The 24,217-nt window shown below is 40.8% G+C and overlaps 5 protein-coding genes across 5 annotated transcripts; 2 read left to right on the top strand and 3 right to left on the bottom strand.

Annotated features, from left to right (window-relative positions):
• Positions 1–176: 176 nt before the first annotated feature.
• Positions 177–5,109, top strand: LOC139641267 (transmembrane protein 205). Its single transcript, XM_071515568.1, has 4 exons — positions 177–268; positions 1,449–1,691; positions 1,786–1,949; positions 2,035–5,109. The coding sequence occupies exons 2-4, from the start codon at positions 1,592–1,594 to the stop codon at positions 2,335–2,337; spliced, it is 567 nt and encodes a 188-aa protein (XP_071371669.1). The 5' UTR covers positions 177–268; positions 1,449–1,591; the 3' UTR covers positions 2,338–5,109.
• Positions 5,110–5,316: 207 nt separating this feature from the next.
• On the bottom strand, positions 5,317–12,544 carry LOC139641257 (nucleotide sugar transporter SLC35D2-like). Its single transcript, XM_071515557.1, has 12 exons — positions 12,395–12,544; positions 12,056–12,089; positions 11,882–11,968; positions 11,677–11,744; positions 11,457–11,528; positions 11,208–11,276; positions 10,855–10,957; positions 10,010–10,102; positions 9,318–9,385; positions 8,960–9,038; positions 8,785–8,867; positions 5,317–6,892 (listed from the first exon to the last, which is right to left on the bottom strand). The coding sequence occupies exons 1-12, from the start codon at positions 12,502–12,504 to the stop codon at positions 6,787–6,789; spliced, it is 972 nt and encodes a 323-aa protein (XP_071371658.1). The 5' UTR covers positions 12,505–12,544; the 3' UTR covers positions 5,317–6,786.
• A 341-nt stretch (positions 12,545–12,885) lies between these two features.
• LOC139641247 (uncharacterized) lies at positions 12,886–17,102 on the bottom strand. The gene is made up of 5 exons (XM_071515540.1): positions 17,091–17,102; positions 14,656–14,791; positions 14,398–14,503; positions 14,148–14,307; positions 12,886–13,707 (listed from the first exon to the last, which is right to left on the bottom strand). Exons 1-5 carry the CDS (start codon positions 17,100–17,102, stop codon positions 12,886–12,888), a joined length of 1,236 nt encoding a protein of 411 aa, XP_071371641.1.
• Positions 17,103–18,425: 1,323 nt separating this feature from the next.
• Positions 18,426–19,817, top strand: aqp12 (aquaporin 12). The gene is made up of 3 exons (XM_071515563.1): positions 18,426–19,024; positions 19,457–19,569; positions 19,670–19,817. Exons 1-3 carry the CDS (start codon positions 18,426–18,428, stop codon positions 19,807–19,809), a joined length of 852 nt encoding a protein of 283 aa, XP_071371664.1. The 3' UTR covers positions 19,810–19,817.
• Positions 19,818–19,837: 20 nt separating this feature from the next.
• rpp21 (ribonuclease P 21 subunit) lies at positions 19,838–24,217 on the bottom strand. The gene is made up of 5 exons (XM_071515564.1): positions 24,089–24,217; positions 23,863–23,963; positions 23,370–23,452; positions 22,526–22,660; positions 19,838–22,257 (listed from the first exon to the last, which is right to left on the bottom strand). The coding sequence occupies exons 1-5, from the start codon at positions 24,143–24,145 to the stop codon at positions 22,166–22,168; spliced, it is 468 nt and encodes a 155-aa protein (XP_071371665.1). The 5' UTR covers positions 24,146–24,217; the 3' UTR covers positions 19,838–22,165.

Raw genomic sequence — 24,217 nt, 5'->3', positions numbered from 1 at the left:
GGTGATTTCACTGATTAGTTCTCCCTCTAATCAGTGAAATCAGTGGTGTGGTTTTGCTTTAAATGTTCTGAAGGGGTTGGGGAACCACCGGTCCAAGTTTTTGGGGGCTACTCGGTAGAGTTTTGTAGCACACCAAAGCACGATTCGTCCGGTTCCGCCCTCCTCAGACGGGACAAGTCGTGTGCATTATTAGCAACGTTGAAGCAGAGGGCTACTTCCAGAGCCAAAGACTCCAGCAACAAGCTGCCTACAAATACAGGCAAGACAGGTAGGTTGTGTTTTGATTTCTTTAGGTTACATGTTAAAGTTAGAGAGGCGCATTGTTATTAAGTTCCTATTTTCTGTCATGATCTTGACAGTATTGGATTCTGTCTTGAAGTGACAGTAAACTCCACACTACGTTACGTGTCCACTGCGGTTTGTATGACAAGCTGCACTACGCTGCTGAGAAGCAACATGCTAGCGTTAACTTTAGCTGCTTGTCTGTCTACTACATGCCTGTTATACAGCTGCTAGCTAACAGATGCTTTATTAAATAGTTTGTGAAGATGGCTTGTTTTTGAAATGTTGCGTTGCCCTGACAGGAGGGAAATGTTAATCGTTAGCTGGTTGCAGATGGTTTATTCGCTGCAAGCAAGTCACTCAGGACAGATGTTAATTTGTTTTAAACCGACTTTGAAGTTTATACTAGCAGAAGTTAGCTTCGTGGCTACTGACTGTGCCATGTTTGCCACATTGGCCAGCAGCACCTTGGTCAAGGTCTACACATTGGGTAAGGTCAAAGCAACAATAGCAATCCAGTTTCCTTGACAACAATGCGGAAGTTCCGCAAGTAAAATGTTGGTCTTCTATCAACATACTGATTTGCTAAGTGCTCAACTTATTTGAAAAGTTGACCCTTCTAATAAATATTTACCTTGACCCTAACCAAAATGTCCAACTAGCTAGCCAGACATGTAGATGCCCATAATCAGAAAACTGCTATAGTGTTCTACCCTTGGGCGTGGAGGAGTATAATAAAATCCTATTATCACAGTTGTCTACACAGGTGTTTTGATAAAACAGTAGCTGGCTGGTTAACCACGAGAAACTGTATAGTCTGCATATCAACAGTCCCAGATTTTATCCCTACAGTGAGAGGTGGGGAGAGCATGTTCAGTCCTTCTAGGAAAAGGAAAAGCACTGCTAATCACTTGATTGAAATCATGCAATTTTATATATAACGTCAGATGACTGAGTGGAGGGGCTCTTGTCTCTAAGTGACTATCTGCAGACCTGTGCCAGATGTAACAAATGAATGTTGCATCAGAGATGGACTTGTTTTTATTGCAGTACATAGCTTTACTACAAAACCTTTCTGGATAATTTTATCCTGTTTAATTATGCTATGATGGATGTGTGCATGTTGTTACAGCCTTGTTGCAGTGAACTGATCTTTGTATTTACAGATAATCTGGAGTGGAGGAGAAAGTTGGATAATCACAACCATACAGACAAGACGAGAGAGGTAGAGGTGGAAGGGGAGGGATACTGATCGTTGGAAGGCTGTTTTGCAGAGGAGTCTGGACTGGAGAGGAAGTGAGGAGGAAGCATGCCCACTGACCAGGAGCCCACTTTCACAGTCAAGCTGCTGCAGCTGCTGCTGCTCTCCACCTACTGGGGCATGCAGATTTGGGTCACCTTCATATCAAGTTTGTACCACACACACACACACACCTGTTTACTGTTTCTCTTCCACTTAATGCTGCTCATCTCAGACAATGTGTTGTGCTGGTTTCTGTACAGGCTTTGTGATGGACAACCACCTGAACAGACATACATATGGGTTCATTCAGAGTCGTCTGGTCCCATTCTACCTCCACCTGGGTTCAGCTTGTGCCTTCTTTAACCTCACTATCTACGCAGTATACCATCCCAGCGACATGCTGGATGACAGGGAGGCCTTTCAGGTGTGTAGTTTGTGCCGATCGATCACAATACATAAAACCAAATTCGTAACATTTGTTTAACCTCTGCCTCTGCTTTTCCCACCAGATCTTCATCTTCTTTGTGTCTGTGACGGTGGCCGCTGTCAATGCTCAGTGGTTTGGCCAAATGACATCAGAGATCATGGCGGACATGCACCTTATTGAGCAAGCATGTGGACTGGGTCAGGATATAGGCTTGTCGTCCAATCGGGAAGCTTATGCCAAGTTGTGTGAGACGGATGTGAAATACAGACACTTCAGCAGCCGTCTGTGGTTGTACAGACTCCTGTCCTCGCTCTGTAACCTCTGCTGTATAGCCTGCAACTTCTACAGTCTCTGTTACATGGCTGAGAACCTTGTTACTCTGTAAAACAGACTCCGCTGCTGGACTGTTCATTTGCTGAAACCGAGTCACTCCCATATATCTCCTCAGCCATACAAACCCAAAAACATGTTGTTTTTTTTGGTATCAAAGCAAGTCTATAAGTAATATTTAATATACATGGACACAATCATCCACAGTCATCTTTATTAGTTATGAAGTGAACATTCAGGTAAGGTGCTTCTTCTTCTGTAAGAGGGAATTATGAAAGGATTTAGCTTTTCAATTCATGGATTTTACACTCCATCTCAGATGGGACATAGCTTTTTGTTGGTTGGGAGACAATCATGGTCACTAAAGCTACGTTTCTGTTGCAAGAGTTGTAGGGAGACAAATGAATAGACCTCTGCCACTTCAAAAATACCTCACCTTTCACCTGGTATGGCGGGGGGTGTGGTTGCCCTGTGCTGTGGAGAGATTTCCCTTTGCCAAAGATTGCTGTATGGTATAATACAGAAACTTAAATGGAATGTTTTTAGAAAGCTTGTATTTGTTGTACCAGAGACACCACACTAGGAAACACCCCAATGCACTGCACTTTTTATATGCAAGCAATACGAAAGCACCTTTTGTAATCAGGGATTGTTGGCATGCTGCTCAATCCTGCTCTGCCTGTTTGGGTAGCCGCAAAGAGTCTTTACAATTTACTAATTTCCAGCAACCACCACACCATGATCCAGTGTTACGGGTTTGTCTGGGTTATGTCATGTTACCATAGGAACCCCTTTGGATCCAGGTTTTAGGGTTATACTTATATTGGTAGAACTCTTATAAAGGGTTATACCATCCTCAGCTGTATGAGTTTAATTTGTTCTTCATCCTGTCTTGGTGACTCGTGGCATTAAAGATACTAGAAGGGTTCTAAAAAATCTTTGACGATATGGTTTATCATGAATATTGTTTTTAGTCCAACCAAAATCCACTTGCATCAGTGATTTTATCATTCATTGAAATGGAATTCCCCACAAGGATCGATAAAGTACAACATAAACATCATTACCGTTCTGATCAGCAGGCTGATGCTAGTATAGTATTATAGTGCAGCGTTCTATACCTGCTATAGAGGGGGATCTCTCTTGGCTGCTGGAAGATATTGTCGAGGATTCCTGAGATGTTGGTCTAAGTCAGTTAAACATCTGTGATGAGATGAGCCCACTTGACCTGAATGATTTCCCTGTACTCGGCTCTTGACTTCTAAATATAAATGATTACGGTACGCCACAAGGGACAATCACACCAGATCCTGTATATTGGTTATGGGTTATGATTTTAAAGATTTGGGAAAGTATTGGGTCTGGAGCCTGAAATCCTCAAATGTTTTTCACTTTGCACCTTAACATCTCTGTTAAGTCAAAGAGTGTACAGTATATGCCCAAAGATTATGGTCGGCAAAGACAGAATTCCATTCACTGTTAATGGAGCAGTTGCAGGCTGTACATCTTGGTATTATGTCATATATGTCATCATACTGGTTTCTAGCTGTGGGAGAAAATTTGTAAATGCAATGATTGGAATTGAGGCCAAAGAGTGAGTTGAGCGATGTACTCTTACAGTCCCATTCTCAGGCGTCGGTGCTTTTTTCTTTAAATTTAGTTTGTATATTTTAGAGTGTCATTGTTTTGTGTGTTCCTTTCACTCATCCAGCAGGGCAGAGAGAATCTGTGGTCAATTATGTAATTTGTTTGCTGAAATGATGACATGTTAAGAAGAAACCCCTCCCTGCTGTGAAATGCATGTAGGCGCTTCCTTGACTATTGCTCTTGGATTGAAACCAATCTATTGGTGGAAGTGTTTTGATTTATTATACATTTGTGTAAACCAAGTGCCAGTGACACATACTTCCCTGATCAAGGCAGTGTAGTAAGGATTCTGAAACTCCTCTTTCCCACGCTTATTTATTTGGACAGTCTGGACTGATGACGATACTTACTGAGCTTCCACATGTGCCTTAGACTGGTTTGGGGTCGAGATGCTACTGGCAAAGACAGAGCAAATATCTCTTGGTCGTTGGTTAAGACTATATCCATTATTTTATTTTTTGCCTTTCCTGTCGGCTGTCAACTTGGCCAGTTATATTTCATATTGAATTGAAATTCAAGTCTAGCCATTTGAGTTTTGTGTATAAACACGAAGGCCATATTTGAATATGGAATTTTAGCCCATTTTTACTTTACGTATGCATTTATCAATTATTTATGCCAGGTTCTTATTGATTAGTGTGATATAATGGGTTAGGAGGTTAGTGTGCCTTTTTTAATGATGAATATAAATTTAGTGTCTTGCTTTAAATGTTTGCCTGAAGACTGACACTTTCATGGACAGAGCTCATGAGCGGTTTTAAGGGAGTGGGTTTGTATCAAAGATCTTGACATGTCTGATTTATTTTTTGTATTATATTAAAACTAGAATGTATACACAAATTCTGTATTTGATTGTTTTTTCTTGTTTCTGTGTTAAGAACTTTTTTGTGCTAGCCAAGTACATTGTAGATGACAAGTTCAAAGCCGGAGCATCCTCTGAACAAAACGGGCTTTATCCTGTAGGTCAGATGAATGAGACATGGAGTTGAACTGTCAACTAAAACCTCTTTGCTATCAACAGATGCTGTTGTCTATTGATGGGCAATGGTACGAGGCCCCATTGTCCTCCTGTAGTTTATCGTCACCTGCAAGTTTTAACCCGGAGCTTCATTACAGAATTGCCTTTTGACATTATCTAAGATTCCATTGTATCATAATTTTAAAGAACAATAAACAATTGCAAAAACATCCATAACATCCTACCTTGAATAATGATCGTATCGTGGATTTTTCATAGGATACTTAACAAAATACAGTGGAACCCACAGGTTTTGCTATCAAGTTCATTTTTCCATTAATCACAAACTTGGCTTGGATTTTGATGTAAGCAGCATGTTTGTATATGAGAATTTTTATTATTTTTTTTATTATTCAACCATAACCTGACAAGATTTAAGCGGACCAACAAAATCACAAAGAATGTGTAAATGTAATGTCAACATCAGGTGAGATTTGTTTGTATTTTTTTAATGTAAAAATATGTTCCGCTCTGGTCTCATGTTTCAGCTACAAATCTATGGTTACTGTGTTTAAGATGACATCAGCATCAACAATACACAAGTCACTCCACTTACAATATGAATATTAGTTAAAAAAAAAATAAATATAAAAAAGGTACAAAGCACACCCATCCAATAACTGAGTGCACGTGGTAGATAAAATTTTAAAAATGTCAACACTCATACCTGACTATTTGAGGTTTAGATGACTGCATTTAAATTGTAACACTTAAACTTAAACCTGAAATGTACATTTCTTGAAAGTACATTAACCTCAATCTCTTGACAATGAATGTAACTTGAGGTGAACTTTTACCATTGCTACCTTGAAAACAGTTGAAAGTGCAATAACATTGTCTCAAAAAAACAAATGGATCCCGTTGTACACATAAACAAACCATAATTGCTGCTTGTTGCCTCTGCATAGAGAGTACCAGTTACAGCTTGTGAGAGAATCCACAACAAACAATCTGTAATACTGAGGGAGCACAATGTAAACGGTTAATTTTAGATCATATCCCCAAAAAGAGGCAGCAGATACATTTAAAGCCACAATCCTTATTTTGAACTGGCAGCCCACTGCCCCACCCACTTTGGTTGTTTGAAAGATGAGGTTAAAGTTACTATAGTCACCATCTGTTTGTAACAAATTTAAAACAGTGTATGCACAAAATGAAAAGCAACATACTAGACAAAAAAGTGAAATAACAGATTACAGCTAATGGTAGGGTCAGAGCATCTCACTGAAGGCATTCAAAAGTTACATTCCTTGTAAACAGCAAACTGGATAGGCTATACTGTATAGAAAAGGTAAGGATTGTGCCTTTAAATTACCATTGTTCTTAATACTTGCAAGACTCACCAATCGAAGCGCACCCATGCTTAAAAGTACTGAAAAATCCAGCTGATCACTCCTGTTTTCAGGAAGCATTGTGTTTGTTCAACATTCAACTTAAAAAGTTAAGTTGGTCTAAATGTTAGGAATGTCCATTCCCATGACAATGTTGTATTATAAATAATACTGGTTCCATGTCTCCCTTCTTATCACTACTCACAAGTACAGTAAATCCAAAGAAAAAAAAACTCCATCTAAAATCAACCAATTTCGCAGGACCAATTCAAGTTAAAAAAGGCCAACCTTTCAGTTCCAGGCCCATAATCCCTCAGGAGGGTTTCGTAACCATGGCAGCCAGAGGAGAGTCATGGAGGCTCCATCTCCACACACAGACAAACAGGAAATCACCACAACACTATTCCCATGAATTCCAAGCCTCTGCCGCTGAAATGCTCAATAAATAAGCCGTACCAAAAATAGATTCTTCTCTTGTTCATCAGCATAAAAAAATCCAGTGTCTCTGTCATACAACAACCTTGCCCTTGATCTCCAGCTTGGTGTTTTCACTTGACTTACTGGACTGCTCCTCTGTGAAAGTGATGTAAGAGTACACCAGGCTGCCTGCAATACTGAAACACAGACAAAACACATGTTGGAACTCTAAAAACACAATTCACACCAGTATATGAACATCAAACACATTTCATCAAACCATCTACAAGTTGGCAGTATAGTTGCAGCATCAATCTGTTCAATTCAAAACCTTTGTTGTTCATCAAAAATTAATACCTTTTAGCTATACTGATTTGCCACTGAATTAAAGTTAAGGACACATCTGGTATAATTCTCTATGTACACACTGCAACTAAATATGGTTGTCTCTCCTCACTGGAGTGCTTAATCCTGTTAGGTTCACACAGTTTGGTTATTAAGGAGAGTGACAACCACATTCTACAACCAAACTGTGGTTGTTCTTACAAGTTCTGCGATCTTGGGCCTCAATGTTGCTGTTAAAAGTATGAAGATCATGCGGTGGAAAAAGTGAATATGGCACCGCTGTCAGTGGCGGTTTATTCAGATCTTATGAATAAATTAACGCCTCTGGTTACTGGTGTCAAGTAAACTGAAAATACAGGCAATGGTAGCTGCCATATTGGTCTGAAGTAAACGTTACTATGGTTAGACATTCTTTACAACCATCGCGAGATCGGAGGAGTGGAGTGACTCCCGTTACCTGTACATACACAGTCCGCTAATGTTACTCTGCTCTGCTCCAGTGTGTACCAGACATGCTTATTCACTCTCATTCATAAATTTGGTTGTCACTACTGAATTCTGGCAGTGTGTACACAGCCATAGACACTCATTCTAAAATTACAATGCTATCATTTTGTAAGTTTCAAAAACAACTTACTTGGTTTAATTATAAATGAAACAGAGCCTAGGAGATCTAGAAAAGCCCCTCAGTCTAAGTCAAAGTTTATTTTTTCTAAAATCAAATCAAGAATTGCATTACAATTTAATACTAACTCTGGAACGTCGAACTGGAAGGTAGCTGGTTTGAGAGGATTTGGTTGGAAGACATGAATGAGTAACATTCTCCTCGCCCTAAACAACTATTATGCCCTTTAGCAAGCCACCGACACGCCGACTACTGCTCAGTGGCCTACAGAACAAAACTGTGCGTACTGGGCAGCTCCCAGGTCTGAGTGTATAATCCTCCGCTCCCTTGCAACTCCTAACCCAGCCATTGCAGCTGCAAGTGCGAATGTGTTCTTAGTGTAGGTAGAACTGACACTGTATTTAAAGTCATAACTTAATGTAGTATTGCAAATAATATATATATATAAACTTAAGATTATTGATTTGTACGTTTACATACATTTTTAAATTGTGATTTTTATTATATATTATTAAAATATTTGACATAAGATTTGAGAAATTGTTCAAAAAATAAATATAGATGATAGCTGCAGGCAGCCCTAATTGGAAGTCATGCTGCAGCTCATGTGAAAATCAGCTATCAACATCAAGGTGAACATGTTGCAGCGCACCACCAGTCATAAAACTGGCCGTAGTTCCCAACAAGATCCAGCATGCACATAAGGATTCCTGCAGCTGTACAGACACTAGCTGCAGCAATACGTGCGTCAGAGTTGGCCTTTTCCGATTTTCACCGGAAACAAACCTAGAGCAGATAAGATTTAACAGAAAATTTCTGTTTTGGAGGTGGGCCAATGGCATGAAGTACACAATACACACATGCCATTTGTTCTGCATAGTGTTCAATGTTTGTCTAGTAAACACACCTTGATGATAAACCTGATTGCATGATCACTTAATAACTTCTGGAAGTTCTCTGTACAGCCTATTTTGCTTTCTATCACTTTATCAAATGCCTTTGTCTAAAATACTGTTAAGGGCCACAAGAGGAATGTGTGTAGGAAAGAACGCACATGAAATTTGACCATCATTTTTTAAATATAATCTCAAATTGCTCTTCAACCATGGACTTCCATACCTGATATTCAAACCTATGAAGTTAGTCCATGAGAAAATGTAGTCTCCACTGAACACCATCCCAATGTAGGTCACCAGAATATTCTGCAGAAAGAGATAAATGAGATAAATGAGTTTATGGTATTACAAACAGTATTTGAGTATTATTTCACACTGACACACAAACAGCAGCTTACCTTGATGCAGCCCACGATGGTAGTTGTTAGTGCAGAGTTGTATTGTGTACAGAGCACAGTGGAATACATCAGAACAAACCTGCAAAACAGCTATGTCATCATATTGCTCATGACACGATACTTGTTCATACATGAAATCACATTTCAGCACATTATTCATGTAGCATCGCAGGCAAAGTGGCATCATAAGCTACAGAGTTAAAGTTTTGCTATGGACTAGAATCTCAATTTCAGCCAATAATACAACAGGAATACCATAGTAATTTGATATATCCAGATCCAGGTCAATCTTGACACAAAACACAATCTTGCTTACAAACACACACACACACACACACACACTTTAGCCATGTCTTACCCCATGATACAGGAGAGGATGAACTGGGTGAGGAAAAACATATCTGACCATCCATCGTATTCCATTGCCTGGCAAGAGAGGCACACAGTCAGAAACCAGCAGAACTCCTGTCATGCAAACATCTTCATGTGCTTGTACACAAGAATAGGAGCAATGCTAGACAGGTTCAGAATTATGTATTAAAAATGGTATGAATTCAAACTATGCATGGTCAAATACGTGCTTAAAGAAAAAGGAAGCAGTCTGTATCTCTGCTGTGGTTATTTAGTCAAGGGAAGCTGTAGGAGCTGCTGTAATAACTCTGCCTGCTGCATAATAGCAGCTTTGTGCCTTTCTGGCTGCTGGCCCCCCACTTCTGGAATTGGGCAAACCAGAAGGTCTCTGCCCATTCTGACCAACAAACAGACAGCTCATATACAGCTCACGCCCATGCTCACACATATGCACGCTCACCAAGCACTAGGATTAAACCTGGCAATAACTGACATACCGAGGCCATTTATCCACTAAAAGGCTTTTAACCTGGTGGCTTAGGTACTGTATAACCACTTTAATTTAACAAATCAATTAAAATATACTATAGATGAAGACGTAGGGAGGTTTGAATAAGGATAATTAGAAATAGCGGTTACTGAGGATAAGAGGCAGACCAACTGACAGACTGACAGAAGAGTCAAACTGACATTGCTTACCTTCTGCATATCTCCAGTCACATGAGCCAACAGTAGAGTGGGAATTATCATAAATAATGCATTATAATACAATAATCCATATTTCCCCAACTCCTGTAAGAGAGAGCATGGAGACAGATGGGCAGGGGGCAGCATGAACATGAAAAGTAAGGACAAGGCAGTAACTGAACACAGAGGGTTATTCACAAGAGGTCTAGTGCATTCCTTACTAACTAGCATACAGATGTCATGCATGGAAAGCCTACTGCACAACCCAAAACTTCTCACTAGCATTTGTCGGATTCTCTTCCTCTTTCACATTTTCTCTTACACTCTCTCACATCCACACCACTCTGTCTATTTCTGTTTTAGCGGATGGTGCTCTACACACAGCATGTTCTATATCTGGATCCAGGTCTGCCTCTGCTGTAATGTGAGTGCTGAGTGACCTGCTTATGTGACATCAAAACTGACTAAATCAAGCTACAGGCCATTTCTGACTGAACAGTCAAACAGTAAGTAACCCGACTCTAAGCACAGAGGCCACTTAATTGCATCAGGAGACAGAAATAAATACAAATCATTAGTAAATGCAGCAATCATTACTAAAACCAGCACAACTAAGGCCAACCTCATAAAATACATTGGCACTAGAAACAATACAGTCTCCAAAAAAACTGATATGAATAGTCAATAATTCAGTCAATATAGTGGAGAGTAAAAACAACTGACTCATAAAGTGTTTGCGCACACTGACGTTCCTTAATGACAGTTTGGGTTCTATAAATTCACCAACATGAGCTCACTGCCAAAAGCAACTCCTACCCGACAATGGTTATCATTCATCTGGTGGCGCTGCCACATACCTTCGAATCCAATTTCTGTTTCACATAGGCTCCATTGGCTGCAGTCAACACATCATTCAGAAGAATGAACACATAGCCTTGCAGGTCAAAGGACAGGTCAGCACTGTGAACATAAATGAGAGACAACTATAGAAAGTGTCAGGGAAGTAAATAAGGGTTTCGTTAACAATTTAGCTTTGGGCATGCTCTATTCCAGCAGGCCCTCCTTTAACTACAGATACAACATGTGTCTAATGACCCTGAAGACCATGTCAGTAAAGAGAGGACAATATATCAATAAAGACCAAACCTTTGTAGTGGAGGTAATTTTGGTTTGGTTAACAGCTGGGACACCTGGATGTAATAGAACTTACCTTGCAGCTACAAACGCCCCCAGGATCATTGTAAATACTGTCAACTGGACTGGCCTGGAGAATTTCTTCCTAGCAAGGTCCAAAGGAGGCAGAGCAATGAAAGTCAATATGATGGGCTGAAGCTGGAAATATAAACCAGCAATAGGCTACAAAGAGAAAGACTTAACATCTGCTGTGGCAGTGTCTCATTGAATGAAAGAACTGGTGAATTACTGCGAACAGTGGGTTATCTGTAATGTGAAAGCTTACTTGAGCAGTAATCCCTCAGCCAGCATGGTGAATAAGATGGAGAACCTCCTGAGCACAGTAAACATTGGCAGACTGGTGGAAGAGGACATAAGGTGCAATAGCATATTTTAATAGGAAAGAATGTACCATTGGCAAAACATCAACAACCATCCCTAATAAGATCACAACAAGCTTTCCATTAAACATCATTCAGCCAAGCTACTTTAAAAAGAGAACTTACTTCAGCCTTTTGGTTCCGAATAGGCCAGTGATTTGATTTCCCACATAAAGGAGAGGTAGAGGAAAGGTCTGTGAAACGGAGGAAAATATGAATATTTGCATACTGTGTTAGGGAACAACCGTCCTAATGTTTCAGCAAGCATTACGTGAACTGCAAATCATTTTACAAGAATGACTGAAGCAAAAATCAGAGACTGAGGTATCACCTTGCCAGGTATGCTCTCATCGAAGTCTGGGAAGCTGATCACCCTCACAGCCTTGCCCACCCACAGCACAACCACTGTGGCCAGCATCTACGCACATATAAAACCTTAAATCAGCTCTGTATATTTGTGTGTGGCGAATCATTGCATTAATAAGGGAAAAGGCATTCAACTTACTTGTCCTATCCCGACACATATTGAGGAGGGGAACCTGTAACGGCAGGGCAGACAACTTTTGAGTCCCGGGTTACTCCCAATAAATATATTGGCGAACGTTACAGCTTACAAGCCTATGCACGGTGTAGTTATCCGGATACATGACAAAACTAATATAATTTACTATCCTCTCTAGAAATACTACCCTCACCCTCAGTCTGTAACATGCAGTTAGACTAGCTAAAAGTTAGTGGCTGGCCGCTAGCTAGTAATGAGCTCCTCTATCTAGCGGACATGGCTAGATTAGCTAGCGCGGTAGCTTTTCAACTATACGGTTATAGTCCAAAACAAAGCCCTTACCCATAGTTGGTGAGCACACTCTTGTTCACCACGACGATGAGAAACGAACTAACACCGTAGAATCCAGCGGCAAAGAGCTTTAGAAACACTGTCAGAGATTTGTCCGCCATCCCCGACAAGTACTCATTCCTCCCTGTCTGCCTCTTCTTCCCCTGCCATCGCGCACCCCCAGACCGCTACACGGGGACGTTGACGTTTCACAACTTCCGCCTCAAGTCAGACAGAGCAATGCACTGTACGCCGAAGCACGCCCTGCCTTATCCCCATGCTTTATCCCATGCTTTATCCCCATCTAGCGCGTCCTTTAAAACAGCTGGCACTCACTCTGAACTGAAAACAAAAACATCAACAAAGCGCAATTCAAATTTATTACATCAAAACACACGGGCGCGTGATTGGTAGGCATTAAACAATCCTATAGGATACAATACAGGGGGATGCACAGTCACATTTCTCCTTATACCCCTTACATATATATATAGATTATACTGTTAGAGCATATTCTCCGCAGTGGGGATGGTTATGGCTCGCTCTGGGTCAAAAGGGGTGTTTGTTGCTCGACGTGAACCATCTTCCTCAGCTCCAAAGTCCACAGACTGTGACTGGGGTTCCCGGCTGGGCTGCTGCTTGGAGTAAACAAACTGTCTTATGTTCATGGTATTGTTTGGCAGGGGCTTGGAGATGAACATGAAGTTCCTTTTATTGCTCTTCCAATTGCTTGGCTCTCGGCCCATGTTATGAAAGGTGGAGTGGGGGAGACGCTTTGTTAGAGTAAGTAGGGGTCGAAAAGATTCTTGCGGACTGACAGATGTCTCGGCTTGATTTGGGTTCATCCCATTTAGCACCGGTCCCACTACTTTTGTGGAGCCACGCCTCTGTGTGGGGGACGCTGTTGAGGGGCCCATCAGTGGAATGCCGGGGGCCTCTGGGAGTTCACGAGGAGACCTACCAGTGGGGGGTGGAGTGGTTGGGAACGTTGACAGCTTCTTACAACACACAGAGAATCGTCTGAGCTCTGTGTCCTTAGCAACGTTTCCATCAGCGGAGAGAACTTTGAGGCTCACAGTGCGCGTCTGTAAAACCTTGTTCCGCAGGGCCCCAATATTCAGCCTCTCCTCCTCCTCTTTCCCTCTCCGCCTCTTCTCTAAGGCTGCAGCCTGGAGAGATTCTGTGATACGCACAACGGCAGAGTGGATAGTCCTCCTGCCGGTGGGTCGCTGAGAGGGACCGAGGGTGTGGAAGCCAGGTGAACTGAATGGTTTGTGCTCATATTCATCCCTGCTGCTCAGCACTGGGTACGTCTCACTAACAATCTGTGGAAACACACAATTATGTTATATCCAAATCACAAGAGGCTGTCATTGCTCATCAGAGGAAAATTAATTTCAGACATCTTCCTAAACAAGGCAGCTAAGTGCTATGCAGGTCTCCTTTCCTACACTTCCCTTTCCAAAATACCTCTTGGACATTTTTTCAAGAGCTCACAAAGAAATTATATACAAATAGTTGTGTACTGAAATTCATACTGCAAGTATAATATTCAGAAATCCAAATTGCAATATCATGCAACCATAAGCACCCCCATGTAAATGTCCAATCAGCCAATCTTCAATTTAGCACTTGAACAGAAGTATCAGCACCATCTTGTCACAATATCTTGGGCAGAACCCTTCTGTAATGGAAACTGTTAATGAAAGTAGCCAGAATCAAGATGATCCAGATAGACAGAAAGTAATATCCAAACAGGACTCACTGGAGGAGGGGTATAGGCTGACAGAGGCCGGGGTGTGAGTATTTTTGCACCTTTTCTCTCCAGCTCATCTAAGAAACTGAGAGGCACTAATTCTGCTGTGGCCTCATCTCCAACAGACCGCTCCTCTCTCTCACCATCAATCACTGAAGACTCCGCATTTCTTAAAAAAATAATAAATAAAGTTAACATTTACCCATAAATAAAGCAATCACAGGTTCAGATATACAATTTCAAAACCAGACTGGCTTGCCTTCTAGACTGGCTGGTGCAAACACGTACAACATTCCCATGCTCCAGCTGCTGGAATACCAGCTTCCCCACTGACTCTGACAGAGTAAACTGCTCCTCCTCTGCTTCTGTAGATACATGAGCAGTTTCAGTTCATGAGTTCAGTTCATTTCAGACTGATATGGGACTAGGGGTAGTGACGTCAAGTCAGGAGGCACTGTATGTTATTAATTGGTTGTGAGGGCACGTTACATATGGAAGGTCATGCTTGGTGTGTTACCTGTGTAGGCGGTGAGTGATGTGTCCTGAGAAGACAGGGAAGAGCACCAGTTAGATGTGTCTGTGTAGCACAAGGTGCCACCCACCAGGGCCCGGCTGCTCCCTGTGTCCAATCCCTGCAGCTGAATTCTCTCCACCTTGAAGGACAGAGATGCATACAACACTAGTACAGTACAAAGTAACATTGTACATACACATGTATCATCTGTAACTCTGGTCGAACACTTCCTGGGAAAGTGAATAAGCAACTGTCACTAAAAATGCCAAGCTTGCTATAGCCATTGCTGCTGTTTTTGTTTTCTTCTTCTTAACACACTTCCTGGTAAATGTTCCTTTTTTTCTTGTTCATTGTGTTCTTGTTATGGTCTTTGTATTCATCTTTGTATTCGTTCTAATGCATAGTCTAAAAAAAATCTAAAAAGCTCATGAACATATTATATGCTACCTTTAAACTTTCATCTTATCTTTCTCAGAATGATTTGAGAAATAAATCATGTTTTTTCAGTAGCGTTGAAGTCTACACTAGGTTATATGTATATATATATACAATAAAATATTTTTCAAAAACTTCTCCTCACAGGTCCACTTGACTTAAGTCACTACTGTCTACACACCTCACAGAAGATGTGTGTGTGTGTGTGTGTGTGTGTGCGTCTGCTTTTATCTTTCTGTTTGTACCTCACTTGACCACTTTTGTCTCTGGGGCAAATATTTAGAGGTCTTGAAAGTTGCTGAATTCTTTTTAAATGTGACAACTGTGAAGCCATCGGAATCCCTTTCTTGGCCTGTGAAAACATAAATATTGAATGACGTGAATCGATCTAGGTTTATAAAGCCCTCATACCTGTTTGCACAGCACCTGCCTATGAGATGCTGCAAACTAAAAGATATTACCTGGATGAAAGAGAAATCTAAGATGGCAGAGATTATTAGAAAAGAACTTCAGATCACTATCAATGGTTAATTTACAAATGGAAGTGCCAGGAGTTAGAAGCTAAGTTGTTCTGTAGTCTCTTTTGTTTCCAAGACACTGAGAAAACATATGTACTAAATACACCATATGTTCTTCTTAGTAACTATAGTCTTTAAATATCCCAGAGGCCACTTATCTTCTATGAAAACAAAGCAATCAAACTGAGACATGTTTTTTCAGTCTGAGTGCAAATATTCACACCTAGAGCCATAACACACCTTTGACTGAGCCATTCTTAAAGGCTAGCTCTTCAGGTCTAGTAAAGGGCCGAATGGTCACTTTGCTATGCCTGGCTGTATGCCCTGGGCTGCAGGAGTCTTCTCTTGAGACTTTTGAAGACTTAGATGCCCTCAACATAAAGCACCTGAAAAAGGCAAAGAAACAAGTTGTTCTTTTGAAACACTGCAAATGCCTCTTTTGCTCCATCTTCATCTTTTATGTGCAATTCCACAGACAAAACAATAAACTGCAGTCCAGGCCTGACACTGTGTAATAAGAGTACCTTATTTTGTTAATCAGAAGTCCTTGCTTTGCATTTATGTCACAGCTGTTTTTTTGTTTAGAGATGTTGGATCTTCCCTGGCCACCACAGTCTATGGCCAGAGACAGGTCAGGCTCATGGCAGGAGGCAAGGCACGCCCCAGGAAGCTGACGGAGCAGTCTGTTTTTCTGAGGGAAATATTGGTTGATGTAAATATCTGTGGGAATTGTAATTGTGCCTTATTTGCAGTTTGATTACAGAGACATGGAGGTTACTTGCCCTTGCATGTTTATCCAGGATGTCTTTTGAATAGTGGTCCCAGACACTGCATGAAGCGACAAGTCTGCTTTTCATATCACGACAAATTCTGTGATCCTGTTATGCTGCTGGGGCAAACAGATACACACAGAGCCCTCACGATAACATTGGCTAACGTTAATCGATGTTTAATGTTAATTAAATTAAATAAGCTGGCTAGGTTACAATTTCCCCTACAAGTTAACTAACGGTAGCCTGCGCCGTGTACTAACGATAGCAAACGTCAAGTCAGCCTTTCGCTTGTTGCCATGTTGTCGTTATTGCCTTCCTGGTGTTAACCAGTCTTACATTTTGAAGTTAACCGCAAGCTATTTGGTTACCAAAGTTATAACACACTTCAGCTAAGTCAGTCTTACTGACTTAACTACGTTCCTTCTCTGCTTCACTTACCAGTGTTGACATTGTGATGGACAGTGTAGCCTAAAACTTCGTGCTGCTGTAGCGTTAGTGAACGCTTATGTTTCCATAGCAACACTGCAGCACTGGGAGGTGACGTAAAAATAATAATAATTAAAAAAAAAACCCTGATTTGCGCTCAAGTAGGGACTGACTGTAACAAATACCCACACATCAGTAGTTGATGGTCTATAATGTACTTTTTTTTCCCTTTTAATCATAAATAAAAACATTAATACCACCACGCCATTGACTGCATTCAGTGTACCCTGCGAACCATTTCAACCAAACTGCAGTTAAGATAACATTTACAGTGTATTATGACAGGAGAAAATATTTTTGCTAATATATAAATAAATATTTTAGCCTCATTTAATCAAGAGTGTCTGACAGGTGTTGGCAGGCCTATATGGGTATAATGGGAATAATTTTCACATCCTTATTTTTAGTCTGGCTTCCTTGAAGCATCTTCACATCTGTTCCGCTGTGTAGTGCCACTATTTGTACTATGGGGCTTAGAGAGAATGGTTCCACATAAGCTGATATCTTTTATGAGTCAACTGTTTTCTGTCTGCACTGATTACTTGTTCCTCAGGGACAAAATTTCCCCGAACAACACCCAGATCTGTTCATAATCTCAATAATAAGAATGTCTTAGCCAGCCTCAAAGAATATCTGCAGTTTTGTTTTAATGATTTTTACATATTGATTTTAATGATTGTAATTTATTTTGTGCCACTGAAAAGTCTTATATGAAGAAGGTTGTTGCTATTATTATTGGTTTCAGATATGTGTGTGTGTGTGTGTGTGTGTGTGTGTGTGTGTGTGTGTGTGTGTGTGTGTGTGTGTGTGTGTGTGTGTGTGTGTGTCAGGCCATCAGTGGGGTTCTTCTATACTGAGGCCGTGGCTGAGACCATGACTTGGACTAATGTGGCACAGACATTCCCAGTTTCAGCAAGCACACTATTAATGATGATGATTGTTTATTATTATGCTGAAAAATAAATTAGTCACTACACTAGTTGTATACTATAGCCACACAATAAGAGACTGCCATGTTACTATTCAACCACAAGATGGAGGCAAAAGATAGACAAATGATGCCACCAAGACCAGTTTGAGTTCTTCTCTATAGTATGTTTTGACATGAAGAACTCAACCCTAATGCCAAAAACAATCCTATAGCATTTGCTTATATACCAAGAATTATGTGAATTCAACTATTATTATTTACTAATATTATTAAATTACCAAAAATGTTGCTCTGCAGACACCAGCATGTTTTCACCATTAAATTGGACATAGTACCATCCCATGATAGAAATGTTTAACTATAGATTTCATATAAATATATATGAACAGTAGATGAGGTGCAGCACTTTGCCCTCCACCCAAGGCCACTTCGCTGACCTGACCTTGAAAAGGCCCATGTGTATTTTGGCAGCTGGTTGTGGGACAGAAACCTGGTGTTTCTCTGATAAGAAACGTGTCTCTGCCTGTGCCACGTTGTCATACAGTCAGCACAGTCGTTGAGTCAAGCACTCCTTCATTCATTTATTTTCCTCTGAGCAGAACCAGCAGGGCCTAGCATCTGATCTGAGCCATGTCTGGACTGAACGCATCTCTTGGATACTTCCTGGCTGTCGTGACATTTGGAGCCTTAGTCAGAACGCTCCTTAATAAATGGCCGCGTTTTAGCTTCATAGTGGAGTTTGCTTCGTCTTTCATGCTAGTGGCATGCTGGTTGGAAGTGCAGACCATTGTAGAGGTGGGCCAGTGGGCTGGGGGCCTGGGTCCTGATGTCTGTATAACCATCCTGTTTGTGGTGCTGCTGGCTCATGGTGTGATCTGTGGCAGCGCCTCTGGGAATCCCTCCTTGGTCCTGCTCAATTTCCTGCAGCTAGAAGCCTCCACCCTGCCCACTGTCCTAGCTTTAGCAGCCCAGTTCCTAGGGGCCCATCTAGCCCTTCTTGTTGCTGTGTACTACTGGGGCCTGGAGCTGACAGACATGCATATGATCAAGAACCTGATGGCTAGAGAGTGCAGCACTTCCCTACTGGTCTCTTTGCTGCAGGGTTTCTTCACTGAGTGTGTGTGCACACTCATCTTTCACCTGCTCCACCTGAGCCTTCGACGTAGATCAGCGCTGATCCGGGTTCCCCTCGTTGCCATTTTGCTCACTTCCCTGTCCTATGCAGGTAAGTTTCTACTGAACCTGGACTCCACCTTGGTGTCAATCATGGAAATCATGCTCATTTTCTTCCTAGACCTCATGAAGGATCCCAGAGATTTAATCATGTTGTAACACATTGCTTTGAAATTTGTCTGGTTCTTGCCATGCACCATATGAGCACCTCGGATCTTTAAAAGATTGCTTTGTGCATATTTTAACAACATAGGAAAAACCTTTTTGCCATTGTTTAAATGAAAAACAAGAGCATCATGATACAAATTCTGTCTTTAATATTCACTTCTGGCAAAGAGCAGTTCGCGACAGACCGAGATGAGTGCAGCACTTCTACAGACTTTTGTGTTCACTTTGTCTTGGTACGTCTTTCTCGGAAAGAGACTTTAACCAGTATAACAGAGAGTGACTAACAGAAACATTACTTTTCCATTCCATTTTGCAGCCAGCGGCTGTACTTCAGCTTACATGAATCCATCTCTGGCCTATGGCCTTACCTTCTACTGTCCTGGATTCACCTTCACAGAGTATGCAGTAGTCTACTGGCTTGGACCCCTTACAGGTACAGTACATCAAAATAAAATATACACCATAATGATGTGCATCAACAGTAAAGTTGTATAAATGTAAACATATTGGTAACATGAATATATGTTTTCTAGGCATGAGTCTGGCTCTTTTCTTGTACATGGGCCATATTCCAAGGATTTTTGCCAAGAACCTGCTATATTGTCAGAAGACACGTTTCAGAGTGCCAAAGGGGAACAGCTTGGGGGACCCAGGAGAGAAAAAGAAAATGTAAAAGTATCAAAAACTGTATTTTTTTTTTTTTTAATTCAGCTTTCAGAAAATTAATACTTGAAAAAATTATTGGGTCTAGAATAATTCACGTAAAATATAAACCTGTATGTACACAAAATGTAAAATATTTCAGGATAAAAAGACAATTAACAAACCTGTATCCATATCATTCTTGTCAGTTGTTTTCAATAAAACCATATAATATGATTTATTTTGCTCTCATTTGTTAAATGGAGGTTTTGTCATATTGCATCTCTTTAACGTCCATTTTAAGATGATAAAAAATGAAAGTCAAACTATTTTTGAGATCCAAATGTAATTTTGAAAAAGGCAAAAGAGTGGGAACAGATGGGATGGATTTGGGGTGACAGAGGAGTGAAAATCACACCTCAGTCACTAACCCACATTTCACCAAAATATCTGCTTTCTGTCAAGATTCAGTTTCACAATCAGGTGTCAAGTATATCACTGTTGTGATGAGTTAGTTAATAAATAACAGCCACAGCTACTGTACATGTTACAAATACCTCTATGATAAAAATAAAAAATGGGCACAGCAGAGAAGTGTCACATTGCCATAACCTTTAAATAAACCAGTTTGGTCTGGTGTCAGAGGCTTGAGAACTCTTGAGAAAATGTTGTTATAATATATGAAAAGTCACTCTTTATTCATACCAGGACAGCACACAGTAAGTTTCAGGGGCAGTTTGGCTGCCAGGAGTCCAGACAGTCAACCCCACAGAACTGAAACATGCCCCACAGACAGTTACGCATATGTCCAAAATATTCATGACAAATAACATAGTCTACTCATGATTAGGGCTAAACTCACACTTGATTGATTTGATTACTACAAATCAGACTGATAAATAAATGTGTTTGTTAGGTAACTAATGCCATCAAAGCACACATGATCTATAGCACACTGTAATAGGGCATAACCTATCGAGTCCACCAATAATTAGCTAGGTCCACTGGCTCCCTATCATGCATGAAATCCACTATATCACTTAACCCTAACCCTTCCCCTTCCAACCCCTGCATCTGGGTTGGAGTCAGTCATCATCACATACAGACTGAACCCCGGGCTCACAGGCTGCAACAGGTCAACATGACATGAGGCACACGCTCATCCATTTTCAACTCTTCCAGAGAGAAAACAGATGGGTATAGTTACATCTCTCAGGTAGCCCATTACATTATAGACACTGTGGTTCAACAGTGGACAGAAGTCTTTGAAGACATAGGATTTAAAATTTCACCTTTGGTCAGAATGAATACTATGAAGAGTGATGAAGCAACAGACCGACTTCACCAGTACTCTGGTGATGATGTGAGCCTCCTGGTTAGGAAGGGAAATACCTCTAATCTCCATATGTTACTTTTCCCTGGTGTTTCCACACTCATGAGGCTTCAACGGAACAGATGAACCTCATGGGAGGAACAGTGTACAAACACCTTGCATTTTTTAGTTTAAAATCCCCAAACTACACCAGCTAATCAATGCGTTCTTTAACCTTCTCCTGTGGGTTTTCTACTTCAGAATGGGCCCCACTGAGCTTGTTATTGAACTGGGCCAAAACCTTGGGGACAAAGGCACTCAGGAAAACTATCAACACCTGAACCTAGAGAGGGCATCAGCACTGCCATGCATTTTTCCTGTATAATGGGCAAAGTTGAACGAAACTTTAGCCAGCTGTTAGCTATCCAGCGAGCCAAATATCCCTCCAGACCTTGAAAGTGTTGTGTAATGATTGTGGGGAATTGTGATCCAGACAGTAGTCTGTTTTGTAGCATGTGTTCATTGTTTTAACTCCAGCTGTTGATATAAAATACATAATCTCAAGATTTCCTTTTACACCATTAACCATTAAAACAAGCCATTTCTTATTAGCATCAGAGTATGGAAAAAGTGTGTAATTTGTCACTCAAGCCTATGGAAGTAAGTCCCCATCAGCAAGTACAATGAATCCTATGGTGACGTGAAACAATATTTAATTGATTTTACAACTACATTGTGCAGTGTTAATGCACAGCCCAAAAAGAATAAATAAGCAAAATAAAAAACTCCCAAAAATGTACCTTCAGTGTTACAATCACAGTGAAGCAAGATTGTGAAACTGTGATGTACATGGGTAACAATCTAAACATCACACACACCACATTTTGTCTTCATCCTGGTGGCTCATCTAGTCCAGGACCATTGTCGCATCTCATCCTCCTTTCTCTCCCCGTCTTTCCTGTCTGTCTCTACTTTGATCTGTCCAATAAAAGGCAAAAATGCCCAGAAAGATGATCTTACAAAAATGAGAAGCATCAGTCCTTCATATTTCGGGATCAGGAGAAGGGAAATGCTGCTAGTTTCCTGCAGGACTCACACTGGGTTTTGAGGACAGGGATCCATCACCTTCTGTGTTCTTTGGCTGTACTTTAGGAGAGGGGCCTGGATCTGTGGGCGAGAAACAATTAACATTAGAAGTTAATACCGGGTTTTCCTCATGTGGTCCCTTTGTAGGCCATTCTTGCCCAAGTGTGAGATAATAACTCTGACATTTAGTTTGCAATTTCTTTCCATTCCTGAGGTATTTGGTAGCCATTCTGTGCTTTTTAACTACTGATATAGGCCAGTGTTCAGATGAAGTGAGGTCATAAACAAGAAAACCATCTAGATGAACTACCGTGACATTGGTGTATAGTGGTGAGTTGAGGTTTGTCACCTGACTGTGTGTGTTTCTCCAGCTGCGCCTCAGGCTGATCTACCCACAGACGATGTTCTGGATTATTCAGTAACGTCTTGCTCTGCCCACAGCTGAGGCACCTCAACACAGTGAAACGCGCCTTGCCCTTTTTCCCTTGTGAGACAAGGGGAACATTAAGAAAGTCAGTCATCCAAACAGAGACAATACCAAACATGATTTGGGTGGGTTATGATTTTGTATTTTGTAAACATGAAGCCTTAATTTGTCTTTTTTTTTTGGTTTATCATCATTTCATTGTGTCTAGTTGATATCAGTGTGAGCATTACATTGTACTCTGCTTACTGTCAATCACCTGACACCCACAGGAAGAAATGGAAGTCTCTGCCAGGAAATTATTCCTCAAAACATGTCCCCTTTATTGTCACATCCTGTCTTTTTATTTATGGCGTCTTTGTTAGCTGGGACAGCAGTTTATTTCAAGCTGGGTTTGACACCGTGCAGTTTGTATTTTAAAAACGACGAAAACCTCTAGGAAACCTGGAAATGTAATTACATATGGCATGCATTGAAAAGTGAATCTGGAAATGTAAACTGAACATAGACAGAAGTAAATGGGCTCTAACTCTAAATGACACTGGTATTCTCCTTTATTCTCCTTTATACTAGTCCATACCCGGGGATGCGCGCGCCACAACTCCGCACAGACTTGCCAAAAATCCGCATTAACAGCGTAAATTTGGGAAAATGGAAAAATCAGCTTCGTCAGTCCCTGCCTATGCCAATGCTCAATGCCCATGTGCAGTTTCAGATTGATTGGCCAACCCATTGAGGAGCAAAATGGATGCAGACAGACAGTACTTACTTCTTTGTCTCGATGTAGCAGTTACACCTGGGACGAGCAATGAGCAGCACTTCTTGCATAATGTTCTCTTCACTGATGGGTCTCTGCAATGTAATTCACCATTAACAGACATTGAAAACCCTATTTACACCTGGAGAAGTATTACATGGGGAAATAAAGACACTGAGACCTTGTCCATCCTGCTACAGCTGTTTTCCAGATTTTACACACTCATGTTCTTGATGTAAACAGCAGCCAATTAAACATTTGTTGCAAGTATACATTTTGAAAATTCTATAGTCAATTGTGAATTCTCAAAAAATAAAATACATGTCCAAACAGTTTGTCATTAAAAGGATTTATGTGCAACTAGCTAAATCAATCAAAAAATAACTTAATGTACTGCCAAGCCTCTGATCAGCCCTAAATGGCTTTTTCATAATTGTCCTTTCAAAATAATCCTAACAGCAGGTCAATAAATGCTTCCAGGTAAAAATTAATGATATGAACTTACTGTCTGAGCACTAAACGTCTTGCAATGGTCTTCTGGGTGAAGCAGTAGAAACGAGCCAGCTCCACATTCTCCGGGTTTTCAGATAAAACACAATGTGCAGCCTGCAGAGGGATAAAATACCATCAGCTGGTTAGCGAACGAGCTAACATCAGTTAGCCATGTGAGCCATGTGTGCATTGTTGATGGCATCATGTGAGTGACTGTGACCTTCTGTTTTATTTCCTACCTGGTATAGATAGTTCAATCTTTGGTAGGCTTCCTTGTCTTTCAAGTAACCTGCCATTGACACACGGAAGTCAGAAAAATAAAGTAAGAATGTTGTTTTGTCTTGGCAGTTTCTTCAACTGCTCTGTCT

The sequence above is a fragment of the Centroberyx affinis genome, unplaced genomic scaffold, assembly GCF_046629955.1.
Source record: "Centroberyx affinis isolate AG114_WGS23_722 - 3 ecotype Tasmania unplaced genomic scaffold, CSIRO-AGI_Caff_v1 ptg000359l_1, whole genome shotgun sequence".
NCBI lineage: Eukaryota > Metazoa > Chordata > Actinopteri > Beryciformes > Berycidae > Centroberyx > Centroberyx affinis.
This window is presented reverse-complemented; position numbering and strand designations above follow the sequence as displayed.

Excerpts from the sequence above, each read along its gene's own strand:
- LOC139641267 (XM_071515568.1), top strand. The coding sequence starts at position 1,592 with ATGCCCACTGACCAGGAGCCCACTTTCACAGTCAAGCTGCTGCAGCTG. Across the intron at positions 1,692-1,785 it reads TTGGGTCACCTTCATATCAA|GCTTTGTGATGGACAACCAC; the intron begins GTTTGTACCACA and ends GTTTCTGTACAG. Across the intron at positions 1,950-2,034 it reads ATGACAGGGAGGCCTTTCAG|ATCTTCATCTTCTTTGTGTC; the intron begins GTGTGTAGTTTG and ends TTTTCCCACCAG.
- LOC139641257 (XM_071515557.1), bottom strand. The coding sequence starts at position 12,504 with ATGGCGGACAAATCTCTGACAGTGTTTCTAAAGCTCTTTGCCGCTGGA. Across the intron at positions 12,090-12,394 it reads AGTGTGCTCACCAACTATGG|GTTCCCCTCCTCAATATGTG; the intron begins GTAAGGGCTTTG and ends CTGCCGTTACAG. Across the intron at positions 11,745-11,881 it reads ATGAGAGCATACCTGGCAAG|ACCTTTCCTCTACCTCTCCT; the intron begins GTGATACCTCAG and ends TCCGTTTCACAG.
- LOC139641247 (XM_071515540.1), bottom strand. Across the intron at positions 14,504-14,655 it reads ATCACTCACCGCCTACACAG|AAGCAGAGGAGGAGCAGTTT; the intron begins GTAACACACCAA and ends ATGTATCTACAG. Across the intron at positions 13,708-14,147 it reads CAGCCTATACCCCTCCTCCA|ATTGTTAGTGAGACGTACCC; the intron begins GTGAGTCCTGTT and ends GTGTTTCCACAG.
- aqp12 (XM_071515563.1), top strand. The coding sequence starts at position 18,426 with ATGTCTGGACTGAACGCATCTCTTGGATACTTCCTGGCTGTCGTGACA. Across the intron at positions 19,025-19,456 it reads TCCCTGTCCTATGCAGGTAA|CGGCTGTACTTCAGCTTACA; the intron begins GTTTCTACTGAA and ends TTTTGCAGCCAG. Across the intron at positions 19,570-19,669 it reads CTGGCTTGGACCCCTTACAG|GCATGAGTCTGGCTCTTTTC; the intron begins GTACAGTACATC and ends TATGTTTTCTAG.
- rpp21 (XM_071515564.1), bottom strand. The coding sequence starts at position 24,145 with ATGGCAGGTTACTTGAAAGACAAGGAAGCCTACCAAAGATTGAACTAT. Across the intron at positions 23,964-24,088 it reads GATTGAACTATCTATACCAG|GCTGCACATTGTGTTTTATC; the intron begins GTAGGAAATAAA and ends ATCCCTCTGCAG. Across the intron at positions 23,453-23,862 it reads AGACGTTTAGTGCTCAGACA|AGACCCATCAGTGAAGAGAA; the intron begins GTAAGTTCATAT and ends ATTACATTGCAG.